Source organism: Sitophilus oryzae, unplaced genomic scaffold (genome assembly GCF_002938485.1).
Source record: "Sitophilus oryzae breed Bouriz unplaced genomic scaffold, Soryzae_2.0 scaffold_808_pilon_pilon, whole genome shotgun sequence".
NCBI classification, from domain to species: Eukaryota; Metazoa; Arthropoda; class Insecta; order Coleoptera; family Curculionidae; genus Sitophilus; species Sitophilus oryzae.
This window is the reverse complement of record NW_022147426.1, coordinates 4,017,510-4,031,027: the sequence shown is the minus strand read 5'-3', so window position 1 is coordinate 4,031,027 and position 13,518 is coordinate 4,017,510. Positions and strand designations below refer to the sequence as shown.

Here is a 13,518-nt window from a genome sequence, read left to right as displayed (position 1 = left end):
TCCAAATATGCTAATGAGTCATCTTGTTCCATTTGAAAAAATTGACATATGATTAAAAATACGATTTGTACATCTTTTAACCGGCCTAGACAAGACACGAAACCCAGGCTCCTTGATTAAAACTTAGTGTTTTTAACAACACCATGGCACCCTGGATTGAAATTTAAAATACGATTTGTTTTTAAGCGACAATGTAAGTTGACATATGATATGTCATTCTATTCAGAGTGTCATTTTTTATCGAATAAAGTAGCAATATACCGAGGGTCCCTTTAAAAATCAAAAGATGTAATCATTTCCGGTGAAACAGGAAGAGACCAAAAACAATTGAATACGTCAATGAGTCCTAATTTATGTCATATACCTACTAACATACAAATCTGTTTCTTTTATCTGAAAAAATAAAAAAGTTATAGGGGGTGAGTCACTTTTGAGACGAACCCGGTATATTAAAAAATATTGTTTCATAATGTAATATCATTTTAAAATTCTTGTATGTTATTTTAGATTCTGGAGATAATTTTAGAATAAACCGCAATATATTTTTAATAAAAACATTATTAATTATTAACAGGGTTATAATTATGATTTTGTGACAAAAACCTTTATATAAATGTTTATGTAAGAGAAAAAATTCAGATTTTACATTTTACTAAAATATTATCTAAATAAGCACATTTCTACAACAACGCCACTGACTCCTAATGGGTAAATTGAGAGTTGCCTACCGGTCGAAAGTCGTTTCAAGACTTAAATGGATTATTTAAGTAAAATTCCTTGCAAATTTGGCACTGGCGAACCATATTTTATAGTTCTTGAACAGAAAAAGTATATAAAATAAACACTTAAGGACTACAAGCTAAGAAAATGCGTTAATACAGCCGGGGACATAGGGACAACAAAGCTTTACCGCACATGTTCGACGCGTACTACAAGGTAAATAAATGAATGAATAGGCGACCTCGCCTCTAATCGGTGTTGCCATATTGTAAAGAACTTATCCTTTTTAAATAGTATCCGACTTATAATTTAGTAGTATAAGGACTATTTAATACATCTATGGAATATTAAAACCTACTTTATTAAAATGCTGTATTAATATCTCAATATATGTGTATAACAAGAAAAAAAATATTGATAATTTTAAAGACGTGACAATATAGGCTGGATGAGGAAGGCTCGGTCGACTGTGCCCAGAAGTAAACATGTGTACAAAAAAGATTGTTTGACCGCGTTTAGATGTAAATAGTGTAGTCTATATTTTACTTTAAGTCTATGGTCAATACAATCAAAAATACGGAACGGATATGAATGGAAAATCAACCTTTAATAAGAATTTAAAGATGCTGAAATTAATATCACGTAAGATTGTTGTACGCATATTTAGTTACCTAATTTTAAAAAATTAGTGTCTGCATTTAAGGCATACATATATCGATATGGGATAGTGCGATTTTTAGACTTTAGTTTAGAGTGTCTTTTGATAGCATGTTTTGTGCTCTCTCTTTTTACAATGTATATTATTTTAATACACTCTAAAATGTAATATACATATTTGTTGCTATTCTGTAATATTTTAAATAGTTCGTTTTAATTTTCTAAGTTACTTTTATATAAAAGAACATATAAAAATTGTTAAGACGTATGTATTAAAATTTCTAAGTTTTTTTTATTGTATTTGGAATCGATGTAATATAAGGAATCTCTTGCCTGGAGAAGTATTTGAAATTGAAAAGGTAAAATTTTAATTTCTAATCTATAATATATTCGAGTTCGAGTATGTGCCAAATCTTAGTATTTCATTAATTTTTTGCCTGTCATGACTTTTATATAACATCAAAATTTATCAGTAAAGCAGTTTTATACCGGAGAGTTTATTTGCCAATCTTTCTTTTTTATTTTCCAATTTTTTTTATTAACTTATTAGTGGAAAGTTGTGATCATTATTTTACATTTTTATTATCTGGTATCCAGGTGCCCGGTGGCTGGCGTAGTGATACAGGCTCTCGTCTACCAATCTCAAGGTAGTGGGTTCGAATCCCACACCCGGCATTGCATCAGCCGATTATTTTTATTAAAATAAAATAATTGGGGTACCTAGGTCGACTCAGCCTTAAATGAGTACTTGGGATTCACAATCCTGAGGTAATAATAGGCGGTTGAAGCGTAGTGCTAGCCACATTACCTTCTTGGTATACCGAACGGTTCTAGTATGGCAAGCTGTACAGGGTGGGTCAAATTCGACGCTTTTAAATGGAAACACCCTTTTCTATAGGAGATAGACGAAAACTAATATCGGTGTCTGGAGCTCAATTTTCATCAAAAACATGATGGTGAAAACCGCACATCAATATCTGTTACCGTTTCGGAGTTACGAGGTGTTTTTCAAAAATGTGCATTTTTAACAAATCGCTGTAACTTTTTTGCTGTGGAAAATTTTGTATTTCTATGAAAACATTTCCAAAGCACCTTTTTACGTAGAATTTAATGCTCTTAAGTATAATTTTTTTAAAATTAATAATTTAAGAGTTATCAACAGAAAAATTGATTTTTTATTTGGGACACCTTCTATATTTTTAATTAACTGAAAAGAATTTAAAATTACCTTTCCAAAAATATAGCACACTTGATATTTTGTTATAATCCTCTTCGAAATACAGAATTTTTAAAAGTTCGCCACTTTTAACTAGTAGGCTTTGGACACCTTATTGATGATATGCGCTTAATGGAACTCGAAAACATATTTTTCCAGCAAGACGACGCACCGACTCTGAACGCTGAAATATCAGCAAATTATTACAGCCAATTAGCTTATTTACAGCCAATTTCAAGAATAATTGAATAGCTAACGAAGATCCCAGCCGTTGGCCGTCGAGGCCGCCTGACTTAGTGCCCATGGATCTAATCCTATGGATATATTTGCGGAAGAATAAAGGTCTCTTGCTCCTTATTCTTCCATATAATCTAGACAAGAATTAGAAACACTTAGCAGTTATGAGAGGGTATCTTTCACCCCCACTGAGTTAATGAATTCCGCGAGAAATGTTCAAAAACTGCCCCGTCTGTCCATAACAGAAGACGGTTGATATGTCGAACACCTGTAGCAAAATCTCATGTCCTGGTTTGCTATTTATTTTTATTGTTATTAGATATGATAGCTGGCGTCGTCTAAATTACGTCAGCTACAACACCTGATCTCCGAGACCGCCGCAGCGTAGCCCTTCTTTGAAAAACAAAGCTGGGGCAATATTGCGAATGTTGCAACATTCTTATAAGTTTAGTCAGTTAAGATCGACTTTCGAACTGTTCACGTACTTTTAAGCGGAATAAAACGTATTTTTGAGGAATATAGTGGTTTGATTTAAGTAAAAAGACTAATCATCTGTCCCTAATCTATCAGATATAGTTTAAATGTGTTGATGTTGGTTAAATATATTTTAAATTGTTATTTTTGTTTTAATTAATGCTCACAGCTAGAATTTTTTTGCATTACAGCCGGTGCCGTTCAAAGCCTACTTATTTAAAGCGGGCGAATTTTTATATACTCTATATCTCGAAGAGGAATCGAGCAAAAGATCAAGTGTGTTATATTTTTGGAAAGGTAATCTTAAATTATTTTCAATAAATCAAAAATATACAGGGCGTCAAATATAAAAAATCAAATTTTCTGTTGATAATTCTTAAATTATTAATTTTAAAAAAATTATACTTAAACCATTAAATTCTACATAAAAAGGTGCTTTGGAAATGTTTTCATGAAAATACAAAATTTTCCATAGCAAAAAAGTTACAGCGATTTGTTAAAAATGCATATTTTTGAAAAACACCCCGTAACTCCGAAACGGTAACAGATATCGATATGCGGTTTTCACCATCATGGTTTTGACAAAAACTGAGCTCCAGACACCGATATTAGTTTTTGTCTATCTCCTATAGAAAAGGGTGTTTCCATTTAAAAGCGTCGAATTTGACCCAACTGTACCTTGCTACTCCCAAGGCGTTGAACGCTATATACGGGAGCTATTATTATTATTATTATCTGGGGGTATCAATATCACGCTGAACAAGTAACTATTTTTGAAGCATCTAAGATTCACAATAATCTCGCTGAAATTCAAATCCTGACACAATATCTTTCTAGATATTGTGTCAGGTCTAGATAAATAAATAAATTGTCTTGTGTAAAACTGCTTTTACGCAGTTTCTATAAAATGTTTGAAGGATTGAGTAAAGAATTATAAAATAAATGTCAATAAAATCAGTTTGTTGGCATTAAATTTGTGAACATACCATATGGTTAAAATGTTTTATGATCAAGCTAGTCTTTGATATCGACTATTAGGCAGATTTAAACGTCCAGTACTTCAATTTTATTCATTTCTTGGGATTTTTTATATACTATACTAGTTTTTAGATAAGTCGCGTACAAAGCCCACTTGATCATAAAACCTTTTAGTCAAGCTGTAACAAACTAACTGCTGTTAGTTTAGTTCGTTCCCTGAACAAGAATGTTTTGTAAGAGACATGTATCCTTTATTTTTGTGATAAAATACAGTGTTACTTAAATATTTGATTTTTATTTACCTCCATTTATTATAACAATATTTTTAATAATGCATATTGTGGAAGCAGAGCTGTGATAAGTATTTTGCAAATGTACTTCAAGTAATAAGTATGAAGTAATTGAAATTCCAAATCTACTTATAATATTAAGTACAAGTATTTTACTAAAATACTTAAAGTAAATTCAATATACTGAAGTTGTTCTAAGTACTGGAAATATATTAAAAATACTTAAGTACTTTTAAAGATTCAGTATTTTGAAATTTCAAGTTCTTAACTCGAAGTTTTTAGTATACACGTCAGCCAAACAAATAGTTTTGACTGAAAGCAGTGTTAGCTTCATTTCGAAGACGAAGATTTGATTTGTTTGAGCGTTTACTGTCCAGTTAATATGGTATGGAACGGAGTTGCAGTATTTTTGATAAAATACTTAAAGTAAATGTAGATACTTAAAGTAACTTTAAAAGTACTTTAAGTATTTTCCATTTAAGTACTTACTGCTAAAAAACACTTAAGTATTTTTAGAAAGAACTTGTAGATTTAGATATGCCAGTCCTTTTTTTAGGTAACAAGTAATACTTAAAATAAAATCGTAAATTTAAGTACAAGTACAAGTACTTTTTTGCAAAAGTAATAAGTAAAATTGCCAAAAGTATCGTTAGTTCTATAAGTAAAATACTTAAGTAGAAAAAATACTGATTATTTATTTCAAGTACTTTTTGTACTCAGTACATCAGCTCTGTGTGGAAGAGTAGTATTTGAGTATATCTAAATTTCTATTAAAAAATCACAGTATATACCGGATGTTTCTCAAAAGTGGCTCACCGCTTTAATTTTTTATTTTTCCAGATAACAAAACGATATTTGGTACGTTAGTATATATGACATAAATTAGGATTTATTGTCGTATTCAATTGTTCTCAGTCACTTCCTGTTTCACCGGAAATGACTATAACTTTTAAATGGCACCCTCGGCATTTTTTTACTTTATTCGATAGAAAATAACGCTCTGATTAGAATGACATATCATGTCAACTTTTTGACATTTTCGCATATGGTTTATTTGAAATTATAACTTGCGGTTCGTAACGAAAATTTGACTCGAAATACCTAGTGTGTGGTATTAAATTATTCTTAAAAAAAATATTTTTCCCAATATGCTAATGAGACGCTCATTCCATTTGCAAAAATTGAGATATGATTAAAAATACGATTTTGGTATTTTTTAACCGGCCAGGATAAGACACGGAAAACACTAGACGATCAAATCTATTTTTCCATGGCTCCTTGATTAAAAATTAGTGTTTTAACACAGCCATGCCACTCTAGATTGAAATTGAAAATACGATTTTCTTAAGCGAAAATGTCAAAAGTTGACATATGATACGTCATTCTATTCAGAGTGTTCATTTCCGATGAAACAGGAAGTAACCGAAAACAATTGAATACGTCAATCAACCCTAATTTATGTCATATACTAACATACCAAGTCTCGTTTTTTTTCCATGAAATAATAAGAGTTTTAGGGGTGAACCATTTTTGAGAAATACCATACTTACATATGAAATAGATACTGAAGTCTGCCCCCCCGAATCAAGGAAGATTTCTATAGACGACCTCCAAAATATGACAAAATACAATTTACATGTGAATTAAATGACAGACACTACTGTCGCTGTCATGTATCCTTAAGTTCCACCTTAGAAAATGATCTATGTGTGTGAAATCACAAGAAATAAAACAAATATCTTGCTGTGATAATGTTATATTAATCATACTTGCTTATAAAAATGTACCACTACAACTTGACCCATCATTTGGCTACATAAGCGTTTGGAAAATAAATATATCTCGTAAATTGTTTTCCTTTTTTGTCAGAGTTTTTTTTCTTCTTCATTTAATATACAAGTAAATCTATTATTATATTCACAACAGGTTGAAATAATTTTTGTACAAAACAAAAACGAGTAGCACTATAGCACTATCTTTTTCTTTCAAATATATTACACATTAAACTCTTATAAAGAGTACAGTATATGCGAATATCTTAACAAAGTTTCTAAAGAGGAATAATACACAGAAGCAAACAATCAATCTGCTTCCTTTTTTAAAATTTAAAAGTCTCAGTTAAATAATGTCGATTGAACAAAAAAGGACATTATTACATAAAATAAAAATTAGGTGCAATGCTAAATCTAGGCTAGTAATTAAACCCAATTTCGATTACACAACGGTCTATGTAGATTTTTAACTAAAACAGAACAATAGTTTAAAAAACTACATAGTATTTTACCGATATATGCTTAAGGTACTGTTTTTACATCAAAAACTAAGTCCCAAAACTCGTTTAGCGTACGAATCTGAAGAAACATGCGTAAATTCACAAGCCTAAATATATAGTAGACGTCGACATCGATTAAAATAAGTTTAGGGTCCCATAATATGATTTAGTAATGACAAGCATCAATTATTGGACCGTCTATATTATAGTGCACGTAGCGTTTTGAGAATATAATGAATTTCTCAGTAAGGAACTAACCTATAAAACAGCGTAATTCTATTAATAGGTATAAAAAGAGTTAAATTTTCATCTAAAGTAGAATAGTTTGCAATACGAATGATAGTTATGGAAATATTCACCACCCTGTATAGTCAAAGTTTATAACTTTGACATAAATAAGATATATTGACTGCAATGTTCAAACCCGTACTTATACAGGGTGTTTCAAAACAAATGCGAAAAACTTCAGGGGGTGATTCCTTGTTCAAAATAAAGGGTAGTTTGCTTCATAAACGTTGGGTCAAAAGTCTACCATTAGGGAGTTATTGCGGTACAAAGATGGCGGAAAAATAATGTTTTTATTTTTTATCTTGAAAACGAAAAGAGATAGACTAATCAAATTTTATGGAAGCATTACTGTTATGAAAACACACTTTCTGGTAATTTTTTCACTTTTTTAAAATGAGTGGAAGGGGTTGAAATAAACTACCCCTATCATTCTTGTTAACGAAATTTAAAGAAAAATCTTAGCAAACACATGCAAAAAATTAATTTGGATAGTTTAGTTTGTTTAGAAACTTCTTTATCTTTTGTATTTTTTTTGATAAAACTCACCGATTTGAAATTAAAAATAAAATGTAAAGCATTACATGTCAGGACAAAAACATTTTCTGATAAAGAATCTAGTGGGCTGCTGTAATTTTTTTAGGAAAAAATCTAGTCGGCCGCTGTTACTTTTAGGATGTTCCTAATATTATTTTATTTGACATTACTCTACTGCAATACGTTATTATCTAGATGATTATTATTATCGTTATTATCAGTAGATTCTTAATCTAAAAATGTTTTTTGTCCTGACATGTAATGCTTTACATTTTATTTTTAATTTCCAATCGGTGAGTTTTATCAAAAACACAAGAGGTAAAAAGTTTCTAAACAAACTAAACTATCCAAATTAAAGCATTTGCATGTGTTTGATAAGATTTTTCTTTAAATTTCGTTAACAAGAATGATAGGGGTAGTTTATTTCAACCCCTTCCACTCATTTTAAAAAAGTAAAAAAATTACCTGAAAGTGTGTTTTCATAACAGTAATGCTTCCATAAAATTTCATTAGTCTATCTCTTTTCGTTTTCAAGATAAAAAATAAAAACATTATTTTTCCGCCATCTTTGTACCGCGATATCTCCCTAATGGTTGACTTTTGACCCAACGTTTATAAAGCAAACTACCCTTTATTTTGAACAAGGAATCACCCCGTGAAGTTTTTCGCATTTGTTTTGAAACACCCTGTATATTCGAAGCGGACATAATATACGTAAGGTATGGAAAAACGCAACGGGAAAATTTTTGGTCAAGTGTTAAATGTTATATTTTTGTTATTTTTAGCTCTAATTCTTTTAGCAAACTGTATAAAAATACCGTATGATCGAAAAAAATTGCGTCCAGTTGGCTTTGAAATGACAATCGATGACATTTACCATATAATTTTACATATAAAATGACAGCGATCTTCATTTCATAGCCATCGCTGACACCGTTTTTATTCGATCATACGGTATATCACCTTTAATTAGTAAACTCAGTTTATTATAAAACTTATTAAACAGTTGTTTTTTACTCTTTCTTTAAAACACCCTGTGCAATAATTTCGAGACCAATTTTTCCTAAAACATTATTTTTTTCGGTCAGAACCATGTCTCCTAAATATTTTTTTTTCTCATGTCAAGACATGCCTTGGGTAATTTTTAAGAACAAAATTAACTTGCCACAGACATTTTGTAATGTTTTAAAATATCGTTACTTTTTTATGTTTTCTTCATAATGACGATGTGGCTTTGGTGATTATTGTTGTGTACGATTGAATATGGTTCTTAGTGTCGAAGAAAGTCATTGATTTTGTTGAAGATGGCTGAAACTATAAATATTTGCTTGATCCTTGAAGAAGAATGGGAAAACAACACAATCTATTTGCAGCCTAATTAACAGTATGAACCGATGTTTACAGACAATTATAGTAGCAGGGGATGAAAATACAAAGTATTAGAGTATTTTTGTTTGTTTGTTCACTTAGTTATTACAGTTATTTTTTTGTAATATCCTTGCTCTGTTAGTGTTACTAATATTTATTAAAACCAAGCCTGTATCGTTTCTTTTTAAAATTTTTTAAATCATTTTAATATAGAGTTCTAATCAATGTCGATATGATATTATGACAAAAGCCACCAAAGCCACCTAAGAATATTAAAAAATAACATAATAAAGTAATGATAGTTGAAAAAATTGCAAATTGTTGGTGGCAACTTCATTTCCCTCTTAAAAATGAACCAAGGCATGTGTTGACATGAGTCAAAAAACAAAATGCTCAGGAAACATGGTTCCGACTGAAAAATAATGTTTTAGGAAAAAACCAACTCACGGAATTATTGCACAGGGTGTTTTAAAGTTAGGATAAAAAACAATCCTTCAATTAACCCTGTATAATAAGCCAAATACTACGGTTTGTAAAAAACTGAATTTATGAATTAAACTTGATAAATCTATATACAGTTTGCTAAAAAAACAATAAAAATAGGGCCAAAACTAAAAAAATACAACACTTTTGGCGAAAAAATTTTCCGTTGCGTTTTTTTGCATGTGAGTGTAGTAACAATTTAATTCAGTTAATAATTTAATTAGAAATTTTTGTCAAATTAACAAAATCGTGAACTTTACTAAGTCTATCGTCCTAAAAATTACAAGTCTGTATACAAGGAGATCCATACAAGAAAGCACATCACAGGGAGATCTCATTAACTAAAAGATACTTAAATTAGAGAATAGTTGCACTTTGTTGAATCTTAACGTCATGCTTCGAAATCTAAAAAATAAGATTACATCCCAAAGTATTTTAAGAAAACCCAAATTATCCCAATTTCGTTTTAATTTTTTTCTGGTTGCATTTTAAAAGGTATGACAATAAGAAAATTCACAATAAATTTGAATTTGTAGAACAGGAAAAGTAGCAATGGCAATGTGAAATTTGTATTGTCATATCTTTTCAAATAAAGCCAGAAGAAGATAAAAAGGGGTTTCCAAAATATTTTCGGAAATCGTCGTTTTTATTAGATTTTGAAACATGTTCTTGCAGGGCAACTTTCCTCTAATTTAATAAACTGTGTATCTTCTATTTTACGAGATTTCTGAACCGTCATTCTTATTTGGGACAACCTCTATATAAAAACTTTGTGGCGTAGTAAGCGGTGCAATATTTTTTTATATTATTGAACTTATGGATCACCAGGAAAATTTGAAAATTTTGATTTTCGAATGGTAGCTTGTTAATAGAAGATTGGCAATAATCACAACTCTTCTTTGGATTAGTATAATTTTTACAACGTAAAACTCGTAGTAGTAAATTCATTTAATGTAATGTAAAACTACGTTTTTATATGATTATATCGAAAATAATGTTTCTAATAGCGCTCTTAGTTGAAAAAAAAAACATCAAAGTTAATCAATTAAATCCCTACCTAGTCTAATTCTTTGTACTTAGTTGAAACGTATCAATAATATATTAAGCCTTCTTTTGCTCTATACGCGTAATATACACAACATATTGTTGTTATGTCGTTTTAGTAGATAGATGTTATATCGCTATAATATATATTTTTTTGTTTAAGGTACTTTTATCATTGATAATAAAACAGTACGTAAGAATATGCGGTATTCAACATAATTAATATTTATTAGATTAATGGAGAGCTAAGTAAACAATTAAAAAAATACCTAAATGCTAATCGGCTAGTAGTTTACTTAGAAGATCTTGAAAGTCCATTAGTAACGATTGAACCTGAAACAGAAAAAAAACAAGATATAAAACGGCCATTACACTATTCGCGAAATAGCTCAAAGTATGTCAAGGCCAAATAGTAAAGAGGGTTATCCCGTGCTTCTTCGTCTAACTTTGTCTCGTCTCGGCTTATTTTCGTTTCTTAAAACGCCTCTAAACTACTCGTGAAGTTGCGCAGAGGAGCTTGATACTTACTCTTAATCTCTTAAATCTACCTCCGATGGTGTTTGTCCTTATGTCCGGATTTCTCCGCGTCGGTCCATTCAGGATCGTTAGGATCCTCATCTTCTTCCTCTTCGTCTTCCATGAAAGCTTCATCCTCGTCTTCTAGAATAGCATCGTCGCCTGTAAAAGAAACATACATTTTAAGTGGAGAAATTATTTTTCCAAAAAAATCCTTTATGGGTATTTCGCCACTGCACTGCAAGAAATTCTACCTTTGAATAAGAAGACTAAGGAAGGAGAATAATGCTATCCATGTATTCATGCATGGTGGGCGGAAAAAGGACTCTAGGGTGGGGATCCTTGACATTTCTGTTTGACGATTCATTTGACACATTTGAATTTGATTTGAAACTTTGTGGATTTGTCAGTCTTTACGGAGTTTATTTTATGTTATTTCTTATTTATTGTACTACTGACAGTTGTATAAAGGTAGTAAATCTAGATGGAAATTGTGGCAGAACTTAAATTAACAGTGACACTATCGCGATTTATCGAAAAAGACTCTAAAACAGTTGGTTGTGTAGCGTGCGGTAGATCTCGGCAAAAATCGAGTGAAATAATGGAACAACTTTTCGCTAGTAAGTGACTATATAATATACATACGTGTAGTAAACCGATCATTTATGAAATTCGCTTAAATTATCTAATTATATATTTTTTCTTGCATTTTTGCTTTTATTTACTCCTTGTCGAAGATTAGATGTAAAAGAATTTAGATACGTCAATTTGACTTACCTGCTTCAGTAGCGTATCTGATGTTTATGTTATATAACTTATCTATTTTTATTAGAATTTTATATTTTTATAATAATTTTAATAACTACCAACATTTATTCACAACGTAAAATAAATTAACAAATTACCGAGTCTACCCCACGTCTACCCTACACCATAGTTTTACATTTTTTAAATAAAATTAGAACGGCACTGATAAACCGGAATTTAAGTCGGCCATATTTGAGGCCCATCGCGGTGGACCTAAGATTTTTGATATGCTCCTTCCTTAGTCTTCTTATTCAAAGAAATCTACAAAATAAAATAATTATTTTAACCTAACCTAACCAAATGACATTTTAACAGAACGTCAACGGTTTCTTGTAGACGTATCTGTTAAATAGTTTTTTTCTTTATTCTTTGTATTTTTTTGCTTCCGACGACGGAAAGAGATAACTTTCCGAAACGTTAAGCATTTTTTTTCTTTGTTAGGCAAATTTGTATTACTGTAAACATAACTTCTGACAAGCAGCGTCCGTTTAGGTTTAACGCAGAAGTGTTTACAAAAAATAATTATTTTATTTTGTAGATTTTCTTGCAGTGCAGTGGCGAAATACCCATAAAGGATTTTTTTGGAAAGATAAATCCGCCACATAGGTACAGACATTTTTTGGAAAAATTATGTTGAAAAATCAACAGTCTGGACGCACACAGAAAGAGCAAAAAACATTTTTACTCTTTCCACAATAGATCTAAAAAGGTTGCAATGGAACCTCAAAAATCTAACCTAATATCATAGGTAAAGGAAATAAATTTAGATTGGAATGCCTATCAAAATTTATAATTGTTTAGGGTCGCGACTGTTGTATGCGATCTGGCGCTGCTATAGCAGTTGCTCAGAACAACCGCAAACAATAACAGAAATAATTTTCTTTCGTTAAAGTCAGAATTTTCAAAAATTATAAAATTTTTCAAAATTTAAACCGCCCTCGTTGAAAAAATACCGAAAAGTGTTTAAACCGTTTATTCTGAAAGTAATTATTGCTATCTTGCGAGTTTAATTTAAATTATATTTACTCAAACCCGTGATAATTGTGAAAAAGTGGCATTATAAACTTAAAAAGCTGTGTTGTGAACTGTGAACTGCAAAAACCATCGTGGATTGTGGCATAACGTCGATTTCGAATGTTTCGTTGGTATTTCATACATATGTCCTTATATAAAATAAAGTTTCTTGTATGCAACACGCTGTATTTTATTTATAAACTTAATAGAGAATAATAATAAATTTTGGAAAAAGCCGAACCAATCCGAAATTACCAAAAGCTTTGGGTCGCGACCGTTGCAAGAATAGCGCCAAATAGTGTTTACATTGTCCTTATGGGCACTTTCCAGTCTAAACTTGTTTCATTTATCTATGCCTAATATCTGTCTTATAAAATTATACTCACCAATAGCAGACTCGGTAGATTCGCTGTCTGCAGACTCGGCTCCGTTGCCCTCCGTAATATATTCTCCCGTATCTTGCGCTCTAAAGTTGGTTTTAATTTCTCGATGGGCATCGGGCATTTCCTGAACCATTCGCTCGTATTCGGGTGCCGATAGGGGAAATAATCGAGCCTCATATGGAGGTTGCTTTAAAGAAGAAAAAAAAACGTTACAGTTTTCTTAGACAAATTAGAAAT

General features: G+C 30.8%; 1 protein-coding gene across 1 annotated transcript in view; it reads right to left on the bottom strand.

Moving 5' to 3' along the window:
* Positions 1-10,415: 10,415 nt before the first annotated feature.
* LOC115888776 (KAT8 regulatory NSL complex subunit 1) overlaps positions 10,416-13,518 on the bottom strand; it is a 41,449-nt gene continuing 38,346 nt past the window's right edge. Inside the window, exons 10-12 of the mRNA XM_030908618.1 lie at positions 13,285-13,468; positions 11,090-11,239; positions 10,416-10,894 (exon numbers count right to left, since the gene is read on the bottom strand). Coding sequence (XP_030764478.1) covers positions 11,106-11,239; positions 13,285-13,468 — 318 coding nt within the window. The 3' untranslated portion in view covers positions 10,416-10,894; positions 11,090-11,105. The remainder of the gene's footprint in view (positions 10,895-11,089; positions 11,240-13,284; positions 13,469-13,518) is intronic.